Raw genomic sequence first — 22,623 nt, forward strand, 5'->3', positions numbered from 1 at the left:
TGCAGCCATTTTCTTGAAGCTAGCGATCCCTTCAAAGTAGGACTTTAGATGAGGAGTCTAAAATGTTTTAGGGTCTAGTTGTCAGCTCTGGGGGTGAGGCTGCAAGAAAAGGCTTCTATCAGACCTCGAGATGTCTAATTCAAGTGTCCCTTGCTCCTAGGTCCTCCAATTTATTTGTTCCCTTAGTTCTTAGAACTATTGATGAAGCAAACCCAGAAAATGAGGCCTTGGACTTTTAAAGATCTCCAAGCGACGGGACCTAGGACGGAAGTCTTAGGGGATTAAGTAAGTCCTCGAGAATGGAGTCCTGGCCCTTTAAGGGTGTGTGTCAAGGGGCGGAGTCTAGGGCGGAAGTTGTAAGTCCGGGCCGAAGTCCGGCTGACGAAGGGCGGAAGTTGAGTTTGGGGCCCAAGCCGCAATCATGGCGCTGGAAGGGGAAAATGTTAGAGATTACAATTTGACTGAGAAGCAGAAGGCGATCAAGGCCAAGTATCCTCCAGTCAATCGGAAGTACGAGTGTGAGTAGGTGGCTCACTTCTCTTCTTGCCGGGGGCTTCCGGCTTCCTCTTCCATTTTGCCCCATAGGGTGGCTCAGGCATTCCCGTTTTGCCATTTATTGTAGGCTTTTATGTACTTCTCTGGGGAAGGCTGAAGGCTAAAGCCTCCTGGTCTGAGAGTCGGGAAACCCGGGCTCCCAAATTTACAGCCTTTTGAACTTTTTCTGCATATGCCTAATTACGTTTATCTTGTGGGAATTTTACTTCCGTATTAATTCTGAAAGTAACGTATTTTCAAGTGTTTGAGGGGTTGTCGCCCCCAAGTATCTCCCTCCAACTGTGGGATAGTTAGAGTGTGCCTAGGGTAGAGGACTCGGAGAGCTTTGAGTAGGGGACTTCTAAATTGGTGTCTTACCTGTATCGTGTTGTTAGCAAAAAGACCTGGTTTTGTCATTTTTAGCTTAGTGACTTTAGGCAAAAAAATCACATAACCTCTTTGCACTCAGTTCCTTCATGTGAGGGATAAATGAGATAATAATAAATGTGAAAGTATAGTGCAGACTCTGAAGTTGTACATAAACGTTAAGCTGCCGTCCCTAAAGGTGGATGTGGTTTGGGGAGCACAAATCTGGCTCTTATTTCCTTTCTTAAAGTTCTTTCATTGATTTCCCATTGTCCTCTGTATAGAGTCCAACTATTTACCATAGCATACTAGGCTCTGTACTTTCTGGACCCTGCATATCTCCCTAGCTCACTGTCTCTCACTTAATTTTTTAAAAATTACTTTTAATAGGTCACATATATGATTTAGAATTCAAAAAATACAACAGGTATGCAGCGAAAGTCTTTCTTTCAGCCCTGATCCCCAGCCCCTTAGTCTTGCTATCCAGATCGACCATCCTTAACATTTTCTTATGTGTACATGCAAAGGTGTATGTTTACTTAATTTACTTAACCAATTTCTAGTTGATGGACGTTTATACTTATACTCGTTTGCCAATAAAAATAATGCAGCAGTGGCTATACCTGTGCATCCATTGTTTGGCACATGTGCATGTGTATCTGTAGAATAAATTTCCAAAAGTTACATTGCTTTTTCAAAGGGTATCTGCATTTTATCAATGTTTTTTAAAATTGAAGTGTAGTTGGTGTACAATGTTGTGTTAATTTCTGCTGTACAGCCAAGTGATCCAGTTATACATATATAGACATCTTTTTGATATCTGCATTTTAAACTTCAACAATTATTGCCAAATTGCTCTCCATTGAGGTTGTGCCAGTTTATACCCTTGCTAGCATTGTGTGTGTGTCTTTTTTCTTTCCTTTTAAGAAGGCTGAATTCTTTTTTTTAAATTCATTTTTAAATTTATTTTTACTTTTTAAAATTTATTTATTTTTTGGCTGCGCTGTGCTGCGCGGCAGGTGTGGTCTTAGTTCCCCGACCAGGGAGTGAACCCGTGCCCCCTGCATTGGAAGCGCAGAGTCTTAACCACTGGACCACCAGGGAAGTCCCGACTGTGCCTCTTTTCTCACACTGTTACCAATTTACTGTGTTACCACACTTTTTTTTTTTTTACCACACTTTTTGATCTTTTCCAGTCTGTTAAATATCTTATACTAATTGCATTTTACTTATAAGTGAGGCTGAACGTATTTTAGTATGTTTGGAGTTATTTGTATTTACCTTCTGGAATGTGTATACTCATATTTTTAACCCATATTTTCTATTGGATTGTTGGTCTTTTTTACTGTGCAGAAGTTTATTTTTATGTAGTGAAATTTGTTAACCCTTTTTATGGCTACTGGGATATCATACTTAAGAAGGCATTGCTCGCTCTGGGACTGTAAATTAATTCTCCCATGTTTTCTTCTAGTACATTTGAAAATAAACCTTTTTTTTTTCTTAGGCCATACCACATGGCTTGTGGGATGTGGGATTTTAGTTCCCCGCCCAGGGGTTGAACCTGGGCCCTCGGCAGTGAGAGCACAGAGTCCTAACCACTGGACTGCCAGGGAATTCCCCAAAATAAAACTTATATTTTAGTATAAGATACATATAGAAGAGTACACATGTTACAAATGACTTTTTGCAAACTGGATACACCTGTATAACTAGTAACCAGATCAAAAAACAGAATGTTACAGCATCCCTGAAGACCCTCTCATGCTCCTTTCTCCTCTCTCCGTATTTTTCCCATTAGCCTGACTACTAACACCATACATGAGCTTTGCATGTTTTTGTACATAATCTAAAGGGAATCATGTAGTATGTATTCCTTTTGTGTTTGGCTTTTTTTGTCTCATATTTATGAGAACCGTATTTTTGCTAATAGTTATAGATTGTTCATGTTTCTAGTATTTATGGTTTTTAAAAAATATATATTTAAATTTTGAATACCTTAGGATTAGGGTAAGGTGGAAATTAAGTATCAATATCTGATAATTATTTTCCAGATGCTATAAAATCATTTATCAACAGTCTGTCTTTTCCCCTGTGATTGAAATATTCCATCTTTATCATATACAGAATTCCTCTAACTATATTTAGGTCTATAGCTGGACTTACTATTCTATTCCTTTGTTGTAGCTCTCTTTTTATGTGCCAGTGCCACATTTTAAATTATTGAGGCTTTATTGTATCTTTTAATATCTTCTAGGACAATCTCCCTCTCAGTTCTTGCTCCTTTCCTGCCATTCTTATTGTTTTTATTTTTTTCTCTATATGTAGATAAAAATCAGCTTGTGAAGATCCATAAGAATTACTGTTGGTATCCCCTCCCCCCTTTTAATCATTTGTTTCATCTTCTCTCCATCCTGAGGCTACTTAGGGGCCCAACCCTGAATCACCTTATTAGCATAGACTCAAGTGTGGTCAGAAGGGGCTCTTTATGAATAACCCTGAGTGACACTCCTGTCACTCAGAAAATTCCCAGGATTTTAAGAGCTCTGTTCCAGGAACCAGGGACAAAGACCAAGTATATATTTTCATTATACCACAAAAACATTCAGTGAAAAGCAGCAATTAGGAATGAGAGAAGAGGGCCTCCCTGGTGGCACAGTGATTAAGAATCTGCCTGCCAATGCAGGGGACATGGGTTCAAGCCCTGGTCCAGGAAGATTCCACATGCCGCGGAGCAAGTAAGCCCATGCACCGCAACTACTGAGCCCATGCACTGCAACTACTGAGCCTGCGAGCCACAGCTACTGAGCGCATGTGCCTCAATTACTGAAGCCCGCATGCCTAGAGCCCATGCTCTGCAACAAGAGAAGCCACCGCAATGAGAAGCCCATGCACTGCAATGAAGAGTAGCCCCCACTCGCTGAAACTAGAGAAAGCCCACATGCAGCAACAAACACCCAACGCAGCCAAAAAAATAAATAAATAAATTTATAAAAAAAAAAGAATGAGAGAAAAAATAAACAATAGTGTATTTTTGAGAAATAGTTGAGAAAAGACCGTTTGCTCAAAAATCCTGTTAACATTTTGTTTGGGAATTCCCTGGCCATCCAGTGGTTAGGACTCGGTACTTTCACTGCCGGGCTGGGGTTCAATCCCTTTCCGGGGAACTAAGATCCCACAAGCCTTGCAGTGAGGCAAAAAACCGAAAAAAAAAAAAAAAATTTTTATGTTATGCCTCATGATTACATCTATGGAGATGATGTAATCTGTTTCCTAAGAATTGAATCTTTGCATTCCAGGGATAAATCGCACTTGGTCATTCTGGATTCTACTTGCCGACATTTTGTACAGAACCTTGGCATTGATGTAATGTGAGATTAGTCTGTTTCTTCCAGCTTCATTTCTTGCCACTGACTACCCCCAGATCTACCCCAAGCTCTCCCTGTAGCGCTGTTTTTCCTTTAAGACTCAGCTCAATTGTCATCTCATATATTCATTCAGCAACATTATTGAGCACCTGTTGTGTATCAGACACTGAGCGGAAACTGGCAATAAATGAGTGAGCAGATAGATAAAGATCATCCTTAGTCTGTTGGCACATAAAGTGTTAAGTCTTGTTTCCTTTGGGAATTCTTACCTGAACCTCTTAGTCTAGCTTAGTTTATCTCTTATTCTCTCCTATAATAGAATTTTCAAAGTGGGTGGTCTCTAGAACCCTAGGTTTCCCCAGACTTTTTCAAAGGATCTGTGAAGTTAAAACTACTTTCTTAATAATACTAGATGTTACTTGCTCTTTTCACTGTGTTGATATTTGCACTCGTGGTGCAGAGGCAGTAATAGGTAAAAGTCCTGGCCCCTTGGCACAAATTGAGGCAGTGGCACCAAACTGTATTGGTAGCCATTGTATTATTTACCACTATGTACTTATAATTAAAAAAAGAAAAAGTCGTTTTTACTTAAAAATGTCCTTGATGACTTGGCAAGAACTATTAATTTTATTAAATATTAACCATTGAGTACACACCTTTTTAATATTCTGTGTAACAAAATGGGAAGTATGCATAGTGTTTCTGCTTCTCAAAGTATTGATGCTTACCTTGAGGAAAAGAACTTCTGTGATTGTTTGAGTTGTGAGATGCCTTTTTTCTCGGAACACTATTTTTTCTCAAAAGAATGACTGAAAGACATACTATTGTTATTCAGACTTGGGTATTTCCAATATCTTCTCGAAAATAAAGTAATCTGTCACATCAAGGAAAATAACAATATTTGTTGGTATATTGATAATGTATATTATATAATGATAAAATTCAAGCTTTCAAGTGAAGTCAGAATTTTGGAAAACTTGTATCTGCCATCATGAGCTTCACGGTTTCCCAGTGCTTAAAGACTTTTCTGATGAGATTGGAGGTGATATTAACAAATAGATTTTTTAAAATTCTATAGAATGTGTCAACATCGATGAACTGATATTATCCCAAAAACCAATGCTTGATATTACACAATCAGGCATAGATAAGATCTGTTCTAAGCACAAGATAGAGCAATGGATTTTAATGTTACAGAGTTCGAAAAATTCATTGTTAAAGCCTCAGATTCTGCATTGCAACTAACCTTTAAAAAACCACCAGTTTCTAGTTTTGGTGAAGGAAGACTATATACAATTTTTTTTCCTTACTCCGGCTGTGCTGCCCATATGCATTTTTAAAATAAATTTATTTATTTATGTATTTATTTTTGGCTGCATTGGGTCTTCATTGCTGCGGGCAGGCTTTCTCTAGTTGTGGCGAGTGGAGGCTCTTCCTTGTTGCGGTGTGTGGATTTCTCATTGCGGTGGCTTCTCTTGCCGTGGAGCACGGGCTCTAGGCACACGGGCTTCAGTAGTTGTGGCTCGTAGACTCTAGAGAGCAGGCTCAGTAGTTGTGGCACACGGGCTTAGTTGCTCCACGGCATGTGGGATCTTCCTGGACCAGGGCTCGAACCCATGTCCTCTGGATTGGCAGGCGGATTCTTAACCACTGTGCCACCAGGAAAGTCCACATTTTTTTTTAGCTCTTAAAATACTCCTTTTTCCTCCTGCATATCTGTGAGATTGCAGCACACTGAAAAGCCAGACATTAAAAACACTTGCAGAAATGCTAAACAGCGCCACTCTTCTCACTACATTTTTTGAAAATGTAGTCATTTTTCATAAAAATATATAATTTATGTTAAATAAAATGGGCTTATTATTTGTATCTATTTATTTATTATTTTTGGCTGCATTGGGTCTTCATTGCTGCTCTGGGGCTTTCTCTAGTTGCGGCGAGAGGGGGGCTATTCTTTGTTGCAGCGCGCGGGCTTCTCATTGCAGTGGCTTCTCTTGTTGCAGACCTTGGGCTCCAGGCACGCGGGCTTCAGTAGTTGCAGCCGTGGGCCCTATAGCACTCGGGCTTTAGTAGTTGCGGCACGTGGGCTCAGTAGTTGTGATGCTTGGGGCTCTAGGACGCATGGGCTTCAATAGTTGTGGCGTGCATTGGCAGGTGGAATGTTAACCACTGCACCACCGGGGAAGTCCCTGGGTTATTATTTTTAAGTGAATTAATACATACTTAAAATTTTTTTTCAGTTAAAATTTCTAGGTTAATATTGCCAGATACAACCCATATAAACAAAAGCTCTTTAGGTCCTCAGTAATTTTTAAGAGAATAAAGGGTTCCTGAGACCAAAAAATTTGAGAACTACTGCCCTATAGCAATCTGTCATTGTCTCTTTAAACCGTCTTTTAAAAAATTGAGGTACAATTTACATGTAATAAAAGTGCTCACATCTTAAGTATAAAGTCCAGTGAGTTTTTTTTTTTTTTTTGCGGTACGCGGGCCTCTCACTGTTGTGGCCTCTCCCGTTGCGGAGCACAGTCTCTGGACGCGCAGGCTCAGCGGCCACGGCTCACAGGCCCAGCTGCTCCGCGGCATGTGGGATCTTCCTGGACCAGGGCCCGAACCCGTGTCCCCTGCATCGGCAGGCGGACTCCCAACCACTGCGCCACCAGGGAAGCCCAAGTCCAATGAGTTTTGATAAACAAATAACATCTGTGTAACCAGTACTCGAGTCAAGCTCTAGAACATTTCTGTCAACCTAGAAAGTTCCCTTTGCTCCTTTCCAGTTAGTCCCCTAGCCCCTTACCTTGAGGCAAGCACTGCTCTGATGTCTATCACCACAGTTTACTTTTGTTTTAGAGTTTTGTGTAAGTGGAATCACACAGTAGATTCTTTTCTGTCTGGCTTCTTCACTCAGTATCAAACACAGCTAGATGTTAAAGTGGTGAATGGATTTTATTCAGTAACTACTGACAGCAGGGGAAAGAGGTGAGCTCCCTGACTCTTGTTAATGCATTGTATCAGTAATTCATGCTTTTTTATTGCTGAGTAGTGTGGCATTGTATTCCTCAGTTTGTTTATCCTTTCTCTTGATGGATATGGGGTTTTTAATTTGGGGGAATAAAATTGCTGTGAACCTTCTATGTCCTTTTGTGGCCACATACTTTCATTTCTCTAGGGTTAATAAACCTGTTATTTTCTTTTAACTTGTTTGTCATCTCTGCTGATCATTGAGCCTCTTAATGCCTAAAATGTATTGAGTTCTCAGTAATATTCTGAGTAAATTAGAGATGAGCTTAAACCTTGAGTGTTACCAGAACAAGATGTGTTATGTAAACGGCACTAAACTGGGAGTCAGAAAATCTCAATTCTAGTCCCAACTCTAATCAGCAGTGTAGTCCTAAACAAGTCGCACAATCTCTCTGGATTTCAGGTTTCTTCTTGTAATTGAAGGAATTCTGTTCAATGAACTCTAAGACTTTGTTATAGCCTGAATATTCTATGATTCTAAGCAGGAAGAATTGATGGAAGTCAGGTAAGAGTGAAGGATAGACTCTAAAATCTTTTTTTTTTTTAATTAGTTAATTTTTTAAATTTTGGCTGCACTGGATCTTCATTGTGACACTTGGGCTTCTCTAGTTGTGGTGCGTGGGCTTAGTTGCCCTTTGGCATGTGGGATCTTTGTTCCCTGACCAGGGATCGAACTCACATCTCTTGCCTTGGAAGGCAGATTCTTAACTAGTGGACCACCAGGGAAGTCCTGACTCTGAAATCTTGAGATAACAGATCCAATGGGAACTTGCTGTAGTAGCAGTTGTTATTTCCTAGTGTTGCTGTGAGAATATCAGGAAAAAGCTCATAATACATATTGTAGAGTTTACTTTCCAAAACAGTTTTATTGGTCAAGGATATCGGTGAGGAGTCCTTCAAATGAAAGAAATCAACAAATATAAAACTTGGCTCTTGTTAAAAATAAAAAACTGTTTTGTTTGGGATTTGGCTAGCTGTTCATGAAAAGGTGAAATGAAATCTGGAATTTTATATCTTTGATGATGTAGTTTCTAGAATTTTGGTCATTCACACAAGTAGATATTTAGAAAAGATACTGATTTGTTTTGTTGAGGAAAAGTAACTAATGGCAGAGAATGGCATTTGTTTATTGAAAAACTATGATGTATTAGACACTTTTTAGATCACCTAGAAGACCGTGGCCGTGATGCCTTCCAGAAATTGTCATTCATTTAAATATAAATCTAGGCTTTTAAAAAAATAACCCTTTAGCATCAATATGCTAATATTATGGAACTATTAATTCTTTTATTTAATATTAGTTCATTTAATATTAACAGAATAATAACTGTGAATGCTTAGAAGAAATTTTTAAAAAGTAAAAAATAACCCTTAACAGAACAATTAACTTTTGTGTAAATGGTTAGTGAAAGGTGTGTGGCCAGCCCACATTTTCTTGCTGTTCAAGGATTATGTTCTTAGTAATGATCTAGAGTTATTTTCTTGTGATTTGCAAGTCAAGTTTAGTCACTTATAAGTGTTTTTTCCTCTCTCCCTCAGATTTGGATCATACAGCTGATGTTCAGTGAGTATAGCTAGAGTTTATGCCTTTGCAACCACGTGCTTAACATAGGAAGGCTGATGTTTTAATCTTGATGTCCCGAGTTTTAATTTTTCTCCTCCTCTTTTGGTTCCTTTACGACATGCAAATGATGGTTTAAAAGCATCTGGTTTCAGTGTCATTAAACTGAGACCTTTGGTTTTGTATTTATCATGTTAATTTTATTTTGACTTTCCTCACAAGTTTTCTGCCTTGCAGTGGATTATATTACACAGGGCATGAATGTATTTCTTTAGGTTACACGCATGGGGAGATACTCTGGAGGAAGCATTTGAGCAATGTGCAATGGCCATGTTTGGTTATATGACAGATACTGGGACAGTGGAGCCCCTCCAAGCAACAGAAGTAGAAACCCAAGGTAACCAATTTATTCACAAGGAAGAAATTGTTATAGATGTTCAGTATTCTATGTAAATTCAGTATATGCTCACAGTAAGGACAACAAAGTTGATTATGAGCTTGTTCTTTCAACTAGCCTAAGAAATTCATTGCACTGTTAAATTCAAACCAGTTTTTTAGAGACAAGAGTTATTAAACATGATACTGTCATGGTTCTTTTTGATCCTGTGTAGGAGATGACTTACAATCTCTTCTGTTTCACTTTTTGAATGAATGGCTTTATAAATTCAGTGCTGATGAATTCTTCATAGCCCGGGTAAGCAAAAGTTTTTCTTTTTTACTGAGCAAATGCGTTCTTACTCATATTTTATAATAAGACTAGTGATTTAAATTAGAACATGTGATGCAAAACCAAGCCATACAGATGATGATTTGCAGAAATTATAATAACCATAGGCTCTTCTTGGATAACCCGTTTGCTTATGTATGTGCATTTTGTATTTAGATCTCTTATTATATACTTGTCACTCATCAGGATTGTGTGACAAGAACGCACCTATTGTTGCCACTGTCTCTGCACATTTTATGTCTCCCAAGTTTGAGCTGTATTTATGTCCATCCATATGTTCCTTTTGTCCCATTTGTAATTTGGCAGTTCTACCATGTTGGCCTAAGTTTAAAAATTGTTGCTTTTAGTTTTCCTTAATGTGAAAAAGGAAAAGCCAAATGGAGTTTACTTGTTGCCACCAACCTCCAGAGGGAACACCTCTCCAACCTCATTGTCATCTAACACACATGGCCTTCCTTGCTTTCGTAATTCCTCCATTCTCTCCCTTACCAGCTCCACTACATATATTCTTCCAGCTGGGTCATTCGTCCTACAGAACTGGGTCATTCATCCTACAATATTATATAAAAATAGGCTGAGAGTTTTGTCAACTCTAAATAAATAAAGCTGAAAAAAATCCAGAGTGATTGAAATCCTAGGTCATCCTCCTCTATGTATCTTACAGAAAAATTCTTTTGACTCATATTTTTAGATTGTACATTTTTAAGAATATGTCCCTTGAATATGTAAGAAAAAACTATTTCCTTGAAATATATAGTTTGTTATTCTGTTTTAGTTAACATTTTGGTTTTCTTTGCTTCAGAGAAGTTTTATGCTATTATCTTGAAAAGATGATAACCTAGACATGTTTTAGGAGCTGGTCTGTGATGAGCATATATTAAAATTAAAAGAAATTTTTTTTCTTCTTTAGGAAGTAAAAGTACTTAATATTGATCAAAGAAATTTCAAATTACGGTCAATTGGGTAAGTTTTGAAAACCTTTTAAGTAGCGGGTCATGAAAGATGTTAAGTTATTCTTCAGTGAACTCAGTGGGCAGGAAGACAAATAGCAATGTTAAGTCAGAAGACCAGTTGCATCCCAGTAGGGCTTTGCAGGTTAAGCTTCTTGAGATACCTAGGAGCCAGGGTTCACCTCAGGTTTGGTGGACCAGAAACTTGTCAGAACAAAGTTGATGTGTGTTATTAAACGGGATTCCCAATTTGTTGATTTTTAGCACAAAAAATATATCATTGGTAGATGGCACAGATATTTGCATAAAGCTTAGCTTGGTGATGAGAAATGCTGATGCATCCTTGCTTATAGATCCTCACACCTGGACTCCATTTCCTTCTATTAACAAGTTATACACTTCCTTCCAGAGTTTGCAAACACTTGATTATGGCACTTTGATTGGATTTGGTGTTTTCCGAGTTTCTTCAGTCATTTAATGATATCTTTTAGGTGTTTTTTTTTTTTTTTTAACAAGTCTCTGTTTATTCATACTTAGATATAGGTTATTCTTACTCTTTTATTTTTGTGTACAGATTTACTTAACAATCACGGTTTCTAGGACAGGTTCAGGTAACTAAAAAGCCTTTATAAGTAGTTTATATTCTCTAGACCCAAGGTATGCTGCAAACCCAATCTGGAGCAAAATGGGAAATAACATCTTTCTAAAGATAGGCTTAGAAATCCTAATCTAGTAATTTAAGATGTTTCCTTTCTCGGGTAGCAGGGCTGAGTTATATCTTGCTGCTAGGCCACCATTCACAGGGATAGCCAAGAAAACAGGGTACAGACCACCAAAAACAAGACCAACCAATTCACCTCGTGTGAAGGTACAGGTTTCACAATGCAAATCACCTGTATTCAAAGGTAAACTTACAAAATCTTTGTAAGATACGTGTGCCGTCAAAAATGGGATCTCTGCCATTGCTAAGCCAGCAGGTATATGAGCCTGTGTCACATGTAAGATTCGTCGAAAAAGACTATCTGCTATTAGGCCATAGAGGGCAGCATTAAGTCCAACATATGTTGATCCATTTTCAAGAAGATTCCTTTCTGTTTTGGAATTTGGTTAATTTTTCTGGGTGTGATATCAATTAAGTTCTCCTTGACAGTATCATCTGGTTCACGATTTTCCGTCTTGAGCTTTACACTTTCCTCCCAGCACTCACTGCCTCCTCTGGTCTTATTCAGCCACGTGAGGGCTCACTCCAACCCTTACGCAGCTCTTTTAGGTTATTTTTATATAGAGCTTATCTTTTCTATTTTATGTTGAATTTTTTTAGTTTCTTTTTGTAAAGTGAGAGCTTTTATTATCTCCTCCTCCCTTTTTTTATGGGTAAGAAAACAGGGTTGTCCAAGGGTACTTAGCTAATAAATAGTTGAACAGAATTTTAAAACGTTGCTCTTTCTACTACTGCTTCTGCTACTGTGATCTTCAGCCACATTAGTGTTGAAGGGAGAGAGGATGTTCATCCCAGGTTCCAGGGCGGTACCTTTCTAGGGCCTTCCATGTACACACCATGGACATTTTTTGAAAAGTTATAAAATACAAACCAAGTTCAGACTGTATTACAGAATCTAGTATTTTGCCTTTATGGTGTTCAGACGGGCTTTCTCCAGTGGAAGATATTAATTAGTTCTGTAGTCCTGAGTACAGTGAAAATTTTGAACATGCTACTCTGTTGTGAACCAATATTCATTAAACAATGTTTATTGAGAATCTACCTATGTACATTATGCTAGGACACTTTTTTTTAAGAGCAACTATCAACCTTCTTGAAATGGCTGTTGTACACATAAGTCCCTCAACAGCTGTATCTGCTAACAATCAAATTGAAATTTATAGCTCCCTTCCCCCTCCATCTCTTTTGGCTTTCTAGTATCTAAACCACATTTATAAGGCTTATTTTAAAATGTGGAAAGAGAGAATAAATGTTAAATCCTGGAAATCTTAATCATGTTTCACTTTTCCTTCTCAAGGTGGGGAGAAGAATTCTCATTGTCCAAGCACCCTCAGGTATGTTTTTAAATCCAGCCATTAGAAACATTTTATACTACCTTACCATAAAGTCAGTAAATGTGACAGTTAACTAGTTCTAATAAGTTGGTGTAAAGTCCTAAATTTTTCTCAGACTAATATGACCTGTTGGGACATATTATGTTAAAACACTGATTTCACACACCTGATTTGGAGGATTAGGAATCAGCACTTGGGTCATAGGGTCAGGTTTGTTACAGAGTTGTGGGGTGTAAAAATCCCTTTGCCTTATCGAGTTTTGATGTCCTCCCCCGTAATGAAGGTGTTGGACTAGATGTTCTCTAAAGTGTCTTCTGCCTTTTGTGCTTCTCCAGATTCAGTATTTGCCAGCATGTATGGCTTCGCTCTATACGAGTTAAATCTGTTGGAATAGGGGTAGGCAATTTTTTTCCTAATGTTTTGTGCTTTGTGGGCAGAGAATGATGGAAGAGCAACTATTCAACTCTTCTCTTATATATAGCACTAAACAGCCAAGGACAACACATTAATGAATGAATGTGGATGTGTTCCAGTAAAACTTTTTTTAAACATTTCCTCCACTACTATTTAGAAATGTAAAAACCATTCTTAGTTCGTGGGGCTGTACAACAATAGGTGGCAGGCCGGATTTGGCCTTCAATTTGTAGTTCGCTGACTCCTGTGTTTAGGCCAAGGAGACCTAAGTTAGTTGGAGGTGACTGGAAAATCCTGTTTGCTTCCGGTAGCTGCAATAGAATTTCTTCAACCACAGTGCAATAAAATGAAGCCTGGGAGGGAGCCTCGGGGAAGAGAAGCATAAAAAGAACAGAAGCCAGTAGAGAGGAAGCATGTGGACTGAAAACAAATTATTTTTATAATACAAATGACAGTGGCATTTTCTTTTGAGTTTGTTATATTTGAGATACCTATTAGACATCTAAACAGAGATGGTGGATAATAGGCATTTGACTGCCATTCAGAGAAGGGAATAGGCCGAGTTCCTAGGGCCCAGGTTCGACTGTATGGAAGAAGCCTTAAGAAGGAGCCCTGACCCAAACAGTAGGAAAGCTTTGTGTTCTTGGATTCAACCCATCTGATAAATGAAAAAGCTGATGCCCAGAGAGGTCAGACAGCTTCTGTATTCAGTTGCAAACAAAGCCAGGACTATAATATGCTTCGTCTCCTAACTCAGTGATTTTTCTGCTGTACATATTTGCCTCTCATTTTTACTGGATCAGTGGATAATACTATACTAATTTGATAACTAATTGTTTCGTCTGAGTTTTTCAGAGCAATATTAGAATTTTGACTTTCTGCCAATCATTGCTAGAGTTAATGATTCTGATTTTGATGTCCTTTTTCTTCCTGTTTTTTCTTTAACCCCAACTTCAGGGAACTGAAGTCAAGGCAATAACATATTCAGCAATGCAGGTCTATAATGAAGAGAAGCCAGAAGTTTTTGTGATCATTGACATTTAAGACACACACAAAAAAGAACCTCCCTATGAAGAACTGTTTTTTCTCTTCCTTTTGAGAAGATACCATGATACCATGATATAAATTCTGCAGTATCTTAATATATGGAGATTTGCAGAACAGAAATTTTTAAATTAAAATGTGACTTACAGAAATGGAAAATCTAGGTACAGCCTTGGTCTGTGTTATCCAAATATTCAAAGTTTAAAGAAACCTTTAGGTGGCAAGTATGGTATCTCATTTGTTAATTCCCTGCTGTAGCAGCAGGTGCCTTACACCCTTCCCATGGAATGCCAGCCCTCCAGCCTGGTCCCAGAAAGGATCATTGATCTAAGAGCAGCCTGAGAGACTCTGAAGCCCCCATGCTCTTACTGAATGCAGCTTGAAAAAAAAGAAATTTGAGGAATCCTACAACCAGGATTTTGCTTTTCTTCCAAATTGGTTAACACATATATTTTCTATACGTACATGAAAAGAGGTCGTTTTAGATTGCTGTGGGAAAGAGCCATCCTGTAATCCAGTTGGTTTTCTCAGATGAAACAATAATAGTTGAACAATTGGAAGGCTTCTCTAGAAAGAGCCCTGATTTACTGTTCTCACTTTTTTCTAAGCACTGAAGTATTGACACTTTCCTGTTTTCCCATAAGAAAAATTTGATGCATGTACAAATGGGCCCTTCTTTCTAACATATAGTTTTATATTAAAGCCATTATATTTAGAGAAGAAAAGGAGAATTTTTTTAAATGTCTTTTGTTTTTAAAAATTACCTAAGCTTTTCATTCCTAAGGAGACAGGAGGCCAGGAAAACAACTTTAAAATGATCTGAACTTTTCAAAGTAGATAACCTTTGAAAACATGAGGCTGCTTTCATTTGATTTGCAGCATTATTCCATTCTCTATTCATTGATTGAGGTATTCTTCCTTGTGATGCAAGAGTTTGCAAAGTTGCTATTTATTCACACATATGTGAAAAAAGATTGCCACTGGGTGCTGCCAAATATCATTATAGTGTGCTGAACTTGACCTAAAAGGAAGAGATTGTCTGTGAGCTTTCTAACTGTTCTCTCGGAGCACCACATTATTTTTACTCTGGGGATTTTTTTTTTTCTTTTTCTGGGCTGCGCCACACGACATGTGTGATCTTAGTTCCCTAAACAAGGATCGAGCCCGTGCCGCCTGTCTTGGAAGCTCGGAGTCCTATCCACTGGACCGCCAGGGAAGTCCCTCTCTGGGAATTTAACAGAAAGTAGCGGGGCATAATGAAGACAAGGGCAAGAGCCTGTGAGGGTTTTTTTGTTTGTTTTTTGTTTTTGCGGTACGTGGGCCTCTCACTGTTGTGGCCTTTCCCGTTGCGGAGCACAGGCTCTGGACACGCAGGCTCAGCGGCCATGGCTCACAGGCCCAGCCGCTCCTCGGCATGTGGGGATCTTCCTGGACGGGGGCACGAACCCGCATCCCCTGCATCAGCAGGCGGACTCTCAACCACTGCGCCACCAGGGAAGCCCGAGCCTGTGGTTTTAATAGTAGCTCTTCAAATGGATACACAGCAGGATCTCTGAGGTAGCCCTCCTTTACCTTCTTTATTCTCAGGCATATTTTATAAGTGTAAATTGTGGACCTCCAAGCACAACAATGTCTAGAAGAATCTCTTCACCTTTTGTTAGGATGAATTTCCAGCCTGAGATGGGGCTCTTTCTTTCGACTCCTTTACACATCATGGGCTACTTGGGGGGGTTGATTGTGCAAGTGAACAATGGGATACTGTGAGGGGAATGGGAGAGCTGAAGCCAAAGTAAGAAGAGCTCTTGGGATGTATTAAGCCAGGTAGGGTACACATTTGACTTGGTGGGGTGGGGTAAAGCATAGCCATATCTCTTAACCACCAGAGCTGTATAATGGGGCTCAATAAAAACAAGGCAGATGTAATTATGCAAGACAAATTATATTTTCTTATTTTTAATAAATTTATAACATTACAATTTCAGGTAAATTTTAAAATTTAGTTTGTGTTAGTTTTAAAATATGCCAAAACAAAGATACTGAATAGAAGGAAAATGAGTATGTTACCCTTTATACGTGAAGTGTTGGCATTCTTGATCCATCAGTAGCAGCACACGTTTTATTTATTTTTAGTTTATTTATTGAGATGGTTGCACCGTGCTCTCACCAGATTCTTCTGCTAGTTTCAAGTATGTGTCTTTCCCTAAGGAACAGACTTCCCCCATTGCAGAGCTAATTCTCCTTCCCCATAACGTACCCACCCATCTTCACTTCTGTCTTACTTCTGGGCTGCCGTTCTCATTTCTGAAGATGTCGGGTAGCAAATCCGCTGCCCAAGGAGTCAGGCAGGTAATGGGAGGGCTGCAGGTGTTGAACTGAGGGTTTACGCAGGGGCCAAGCGGGCAGCTGCCTCTCAGCTCCAGCCCTCATTTCTAATGGGAATACAAGACTAGGGTGGCAGTTTTTCATAAAACCCCAGAGAGTGGGATTTTTATGTAAAACCTCCCAAGTTTTTGGAAAGAAACCCAAACCACTATGGGTCATCACAATGAAGTACAGACAGGTTGTGTGTGGGCAGAATCTGGTCCACAGGTTGCTAGTCTGCAGCTCCATTTTAAAACCGAGCTCAGGGAATTCCCTGGCAGTCCAGTGGTTACGACTTGGTGCTTTCACTGCTGTGAGCCTGGGTTCAATCTCTGGTAGGGAAACTAAGATCCCACAAGCCTCGCAGAGTGGCCAAAAATAAATAAAATTTAAAAACCCAACTCAAATCACATTTCCACAATGCCTCCCTTACCATTCAGCCTTCAGGGGTCTCTGAACTATGCTTCTCTAGTTAGCTTTAAAGATTTGCAGGCTTATTCAATTTTATAATTGTTTAATGTTCACTAGTCTCATACCTCTGAATAGAAGGAAAGCTCCTAGATGGCACATAATAGATGGTCAGTTACTTAGTGGTCAGTGGATTAAGCATCTTAGAGCAACGTCAAACTCTTAGGCAGAGACTGCAAGTCAGCTCCTTGAGCATATCTATGAGAACATAAGAATCCCAAGCCACAAGCCTCAGTTCCTAGCCTTTGCTCTACTACTGTTTGACCTTGGACCTACTTCCTCATCTATGTATTATAGGTGTGTATTAGTGATTCCTCAATTCCTTTCCAGTTCTAAGTTTCTGTGATCTAGTAATATTTTAAACAACTGAGCTGAGAAAAAGAAGGTATCTTACTGGAACAGTTTAGCCTAAAAGGTCCAGATCACACCATCCAGGTCTGCTCACTAATCAGACAGTCATTGTCATGGGTACAGGGCTGTGTTACATGATGGCAGTGACTTTTCAGGAAAGTAACAGTAGTGATGTGATGACTTTTTCTCACTGGTGCCTCTCCAAGAAGGCTAAGTGGTTATGTGTGTCCTTACAGCCACCCTTGCTAGTTCTCTTTCCACCTTGCTATTACCACTTGGGCTTTGGAAGAGAATGTTCAAAAAGAAATGGTGGAAAAAGTACAGTTTATAGCCTCCTCAAAGCGGGGGAAGCGCACCAAGTGGACTACAGTTCTGCCCCTTCCTGAAGTCTGAGCTTCAGAAGGTTTGGGGAATTCCAGATTGAGACTGAGAATGTAGTTTCTTCATCTACAAAAACCAGGGGGTGGGAGGGGGGGACAGGAAATTGGAAAAGATAGCTTCCAAAAGCTCCTTCCAGAGCAAACTTCCTCAGAATTTAGTGACTGTAGTAATTTATCAATGTGTTTTCCCATATAACATGCTCTGTACTTTTTTGTTCTGTTGCCTGTAAAATGAACAATTAATGTTGAATTCTGGACATGCAAGAAAGTAGTCTTAGGGCCAACATATTTATTTTGTCATAAACACATATCCAGGTCTCCTCTGTACAAAACATTTTCCCAGATGCTTTCTGTATATTACCCATTTGTCCTTTCAGCAATTCTATATGTAGTACAGTTGTCCTACATTTTACAAATAAGGGGATTAGTGACACCTAAAACCTACTGGCTAGAAGAGGCAGATTTGGGACTTAGGACTCTTGTTCATTGTATTTATACGGTATCTTTTAATATATAACAAATCACATTTATGTTCTGTTCTTTTGATCCAGGTAATAGCCCTGTGAGGTTAGCACAACAGCTCTCATTACTCAAGTTTTATTTTATTTTTGGCTGCGTTGGGTCTTCGTTGCTGCGCGCGGGCTTTCTCTAGTTGTGTTGATGGGCTTCTCATTGCAGTGGCTTCTCTTGTTGTGGAGCATGGGCTCTAGGCACGCAGGCTTCAGTAGTTGTGGTGCACAGGCTCAGTACCTGTGGCTTGCGGGCCCTAGAGCGCAGGCTCAGTAGTTGTAGCGCCCGGGCTTAGTTGCTCTGCAGCATGTGGGATCTTCCTGGACCAGGGCTCGAACCTGTGTCCCCTGCATTGGCAGGCGGATTCTTAGCCATTGCGCCACCAGGGAAGCCCTCAAGTTTTATATATAAGGAAACACTTTACATTTGGGTGATATTTGTAAGGTGCAACTCAGAAATAGATGATTGACAATGGCTGTCTCATTTTCTCTGACACATACTCTAAAAGTTCAAAAGCTAATGTTATTTAGCAAAAACATTTTGACTATAGAAATATCTTGTATCAGGACAAGGCAGTAGAAAATAGTGGGTTTATATTATTTTTTCCCATTGCCAAATAAATACACAACTGTGTGTGTTTTTTAAATTACTTCCAAATACAAACTTTAAGTACATTAGAGTCATGGATTCACATCCTGACCATGTCACTCACTGGCTATATGACTTTGGGAAATTTCTTGAACGTCTCTGAGGCTGGGTTTCTTCAACACTGAAATGGAGATAGTGACTACTCACCGACCAGGTGTCCCCAGCTTTGCTACCATAGTTAAGAATCTTATTTTGTAGAAGAAGAGAAAGGGAGTAATTTTGGAATTATACTTGGAACTGTCGAATTTAAACACTACTGTGCTAACAGTTTTATTTTGAGGATTTTGGGGGTACAGTGGTTAACAGCACGAACTGGAGCCAGATCATGGGGGTTCAAGTCCTGGTTCCACCATTTACTAACTCTCCACTTTGGGGCATGTTGCTGAATCTCCGTGTGCCTCAATTTCCAAATTTTAACTCGTGACAATAGTTGTTGAGAGAATTAAATAAATGTATACACATAAAACTCAAGACAGTGCCTGGCACATAGTAATGCTCAGTGAGGGCTAGTACTATTATTGGGACAAGCTTAAAAGCTAACAGCCCCCTTACTTTTTCACCTTTTAATTTTTTTACTTTTTTTTTTTTTTTTTTTTTTTTTGCGGTAAGCGGGCCTCTCACTGTTGTGGCCTCTCCCGTTGCGGAGCACAGGCTCCGGACGCGCAGGCTTAGTGGCCATGGCTCACAGGCCCAATCGGCAGGCGGACTCTCAACCACTGCACCACCAGGGAAGCCCCACCTTTTAATTTTTTAAAAAGGCCACAGCACTTGGTTAGGGGGTGACCAGCCTGAGGATAACCCTGGAGCCAGTGCCATTCTGCCAGAGTCTCTTGTTTATTAAGAAGGGCAAACAAAGCCACTCCCTTCTGCTTCTCCTCCTGCTTTCTCTTCAGACTTTTTCCTTTCCTGCTTCTCTACTCCAAATCTTTCCTATGTTAGTCTAGTTTTCTTTCTTCCATTATCAGAGTTGAGCTGTTTTCAAAAGCTGTGCTTGTCCCTTTATGCCAAGCTGGGTGCCTTTCTACAGGACCCCCATTTTACTGTCCCATCCTGATTCCCTTGCAACTCGAAGTATTAACCATTCAAGGGGTGTGTCACAATTAGAAGAAAGATGAATCAATTATAGGGTAACTTTGTTTCTGCCTTTATGTTCCCATGGCCTCTCCAAGTCTTCTCTCAGTACCAGTGTAGCCCGCCCACCATCACCCACCATCAAAGTTCACACCATACAACTCACCAGTTCCTACCTTTGAATTCTTGTGCAGATTCTTTTTCTCTTTGTTTTACAAGAATTGCATAAAGTTCCTTAAGTCAGCTAATGTGTGTAGTAGTCAACTCCGCTTTGAAGTTGGAAGCACCTTAAGGAGCAAGGGAACTGGCTTCTGGTTATTATTTGTACCTTCCATCTTTTAATGGTCTGTTTCAGTGATGCTTCCAGTTCTTCCTGATTCCAAAGCCCCCTAGTGACATGCTCCTTAGGGAGAGATCTTTAATGTCATGTTTTCATATCCAAATTCTGAGTTCCTTGTTTTTATCAACAGTGCTCTTATCCTTCCACAGCCCACATTGGAGTTTTCTTGAACTCCTCTTACACTTCCATCCCCTGTACTCAACTATTTGCTAGTTTTCCTTAGTTATACTGATCATTTATCTTTTCCTTTCATTGTGTCTCCTAATTGGATGTTCTTTCCATTATTCAAGGTGTAGCTTAAAATCATCTTTTTTTTTTTCATTTTAAATATAGCATTGCTATTTTACATGTTGGCATTAAGGACCATTTTTGTTATCTGTATTTATTTTTGAGTAAAAACGAAATTAATAAATGTGATACTCTCCCCACCCAAATTTTTTGTCTGAATTCCATTTAGGAATCTGGGTGCTTGGTAGATATTGAGACATTGGTTGGGTGAATAAATGGATGTACTTCTGGCTGTTGGTACTATCTACCACACATCGTCATTGGCCATATATGTATGTCTCTCCAGCTGGAATGTAAAATTCCCCCAGGACTTTATTTCATTTCTCTCCCTTGCATGTGACAAGGGTTCCCGAAGTCACTACAAATGCCTCATCTTCCAATATGTGGATGTTTATATGTATGTCTGTTACCTAAAGGTAGGAGTCAAGGCCTCTCCTTCCAGTTTCCTTCTTGAAACCTCCTAAATTTTCTGAACTTAGGCAAGTCTTTTCACCACTCTAAGCTTCAGTTTCTTCATCTGCCATAATACAGTAGTACCTACCTCACCTGGCTGTCAGGCTAAAACATTTGTTGCTCAATTTTTCTTTAAAAGAGTTACGACTCCCTGAAAAAGGAAGGAGGGGAGGGAGGCAAGACAGGTAAACTAAAAAACGTCAGTGAAGTGACCACAGAATCTGGAGAGCTAGGCTCTCATCCGGTACATCTCTTCCAGCAGCAGCGAGGCCAAGGGCGCGGTCTCCCCTCTGTGTGACGGGGGTGGGGAGGAATGGGGGTGACGCCCAAGGCAGTGACCCTCTGTGACGCACAGACTGCACTATGGGAACCGAGAGTAGAGATAAAGGACACTAGCTCCCCCTGGCGGTAGGGCGGCGGTTTCGGACACCGCTAGCCAACCCACTGCGTGGGCTGGACTCAATGACGGGTCCGTTCTCAAGCCTCAGTTTCCTCCTGTTTCAAGTGGGGAGGCATGTGTGCCTACCTCAGCGGCCTTGGATCGAGTAGGGACCCGGCAAATAGGGGCTCTTTATCGGGTGCACACTGCACACAACACAGCGTTTTCTATTCATCTTGCACCCCCAGAATTTAGCTTTAGGGGTGTCTGGTATGTCAGGGCCTCTACGGGGAACTTTGGGGTTCTCTACGGGGATCTCGCTGCTGGACTCTGTGATAACTTTCCAGGAAAAGTAGTTGTGCGGGAAACAGGACTGAAAAGGAAAAGAAAGATTCCTACTCCTTAATCCCACTCACTGGTGCAGTCCTCCCGGAGAGTAGGATGAAGCCACGTGGTCAACCGCCTGAGCGCGAATAGATGTTGCTGCTGCTTAGGGGAAAACGGCTTTCATTTTTTAACACGGCCCCCAAATACTGGAACGTCTGGTGCAGGTGCCGTTTTCCACTGCTGTATTCCTTGTGGATTTTTTTCCTCCAGGGGAAAAGAAGTTTAAAATCAACTCAAATATGCAACAAAAGACACATTATCTTCTTGTATTTCAGCGTTTAACCTTTTTGAATTATGCAAGAAAGTGCCACTTCCTTATTGGATAATTTTCTTTTTTGGTAGGAGATTAAGCAATGGTGTCTGCATATACAGTACTACTGAACGGATATACTTGTCATGTTTGAATTGCATACATAACCTCAATTATGGGAATGAGGACGGTGCTTTATGCCAAAGTCGTTTCAAGTTATTTTCCAAAACAAAATTTTAATGGCAATACTTGAAGTAAAGCAAAGACATTTATTTTTCTTTCCAAATTAATCTGAAGGCTTCTTTAAATAAGACATCTTTCTTGGTTTCTCTGGTATGGCATTTAACTTGAATAAAAACTGATTTAATTCAATTCATTGGTGGAATACAAATGTGTAGCAATTAAGTTTCACAGTGCTTGGAGAGTGTTCTGGTTTCTTTTTCAAAAGCAAAGAAAACATTACAGCTTGCAAAATTTCAGGATATAGTATTTCAGTCACATATTCCAAATATAGTCCTTTAATTACTCTGAATTACTATGTGAATTCCCAGACTGCAACCCATGATCAAATAAAAATGCAAATACATCTCAAAGTAAAAATGGGCTATTTTAATTTAGTGTCCATACTATTTGACCCTAATAAAAAGCTTAGATGAGGGGGCATACACAATATCTTAAAATTTCACAAAAATTAATATTT

The 22,623-nt window shown here is 39.7% G+C and overlaps 1 protein-coding gene and 1 pseudogene across 12 annotated transcripts in view; one reads left to right on the forward strand and one right to left on the reverse strand.

The window, feature by feature from the left end:
- The first annotated feature begins 291 nt into the window (after positions 1-291).
- ZBTB8OS (zinc finger and BTB domain containing 8 opposite strand) overlaps positions 292-22,623 on the forward strand; it is a 97,611-nt gene continuing 75,279 nt past the window's right edge. For 6 of the 12 annotated variants that reach the window (XR_002176938.3, XR_012326220.1, XM_019938206.3 and 3 more), the window contains exons 1-6: positions 313-518; positions 8,826-8,850; positions 9,123-9,244; positions 9,459-9,541; positions 10,485-10,537; positions 12,543-12,579. Coding sequence is in view for 10 of the 12 variants with exons in the window: in XM_019938206.3 (XP_019793765.1) it covers positions 422-518; positions 8,826-8,850; positions 9,123-9,244; positions 9,459-9,541; positions 10,485-10,537; positions 12,543-12,579 (417 nt within the window). In the remaining 2 variants the exon portion in view is untranslated. Of the gene's footprint in view, positions 523-8,825; positions 8,851-9,122; positions 9,245-9,458; positions 9,542-10,484; positions 10,538-12,542; positions 12,580-13,950; positions 14,769-22,623 lie in introns of those variants that run through there. The other 6 variants (XM_019938207.3, XM_073792653.1, XM_073792656.1 and 3 more) reach the window with 6 other exon arrangements.
- On the reverse strand, positions 11,101-12,090 carry LOC109550352 (transmembrane protein 126A pseudogene; annotated as a pseudogene).

The sequence above is a fragment of the Tursiops truncatus genome, chromosome 1, assembly GCF_011762595.2.
Source record: "Tursiops truncatus isolate mTurTru1 chromosome 1, mTurTru1.mat.Y, whole genome shotgun sequence".
NCBI classification, from domain to species: Eukaryota; Metazoa; Chordata; class Mammalia; order Artiodactyla; family Delphinidae; genus Tursiops; species Tursiops truncatus.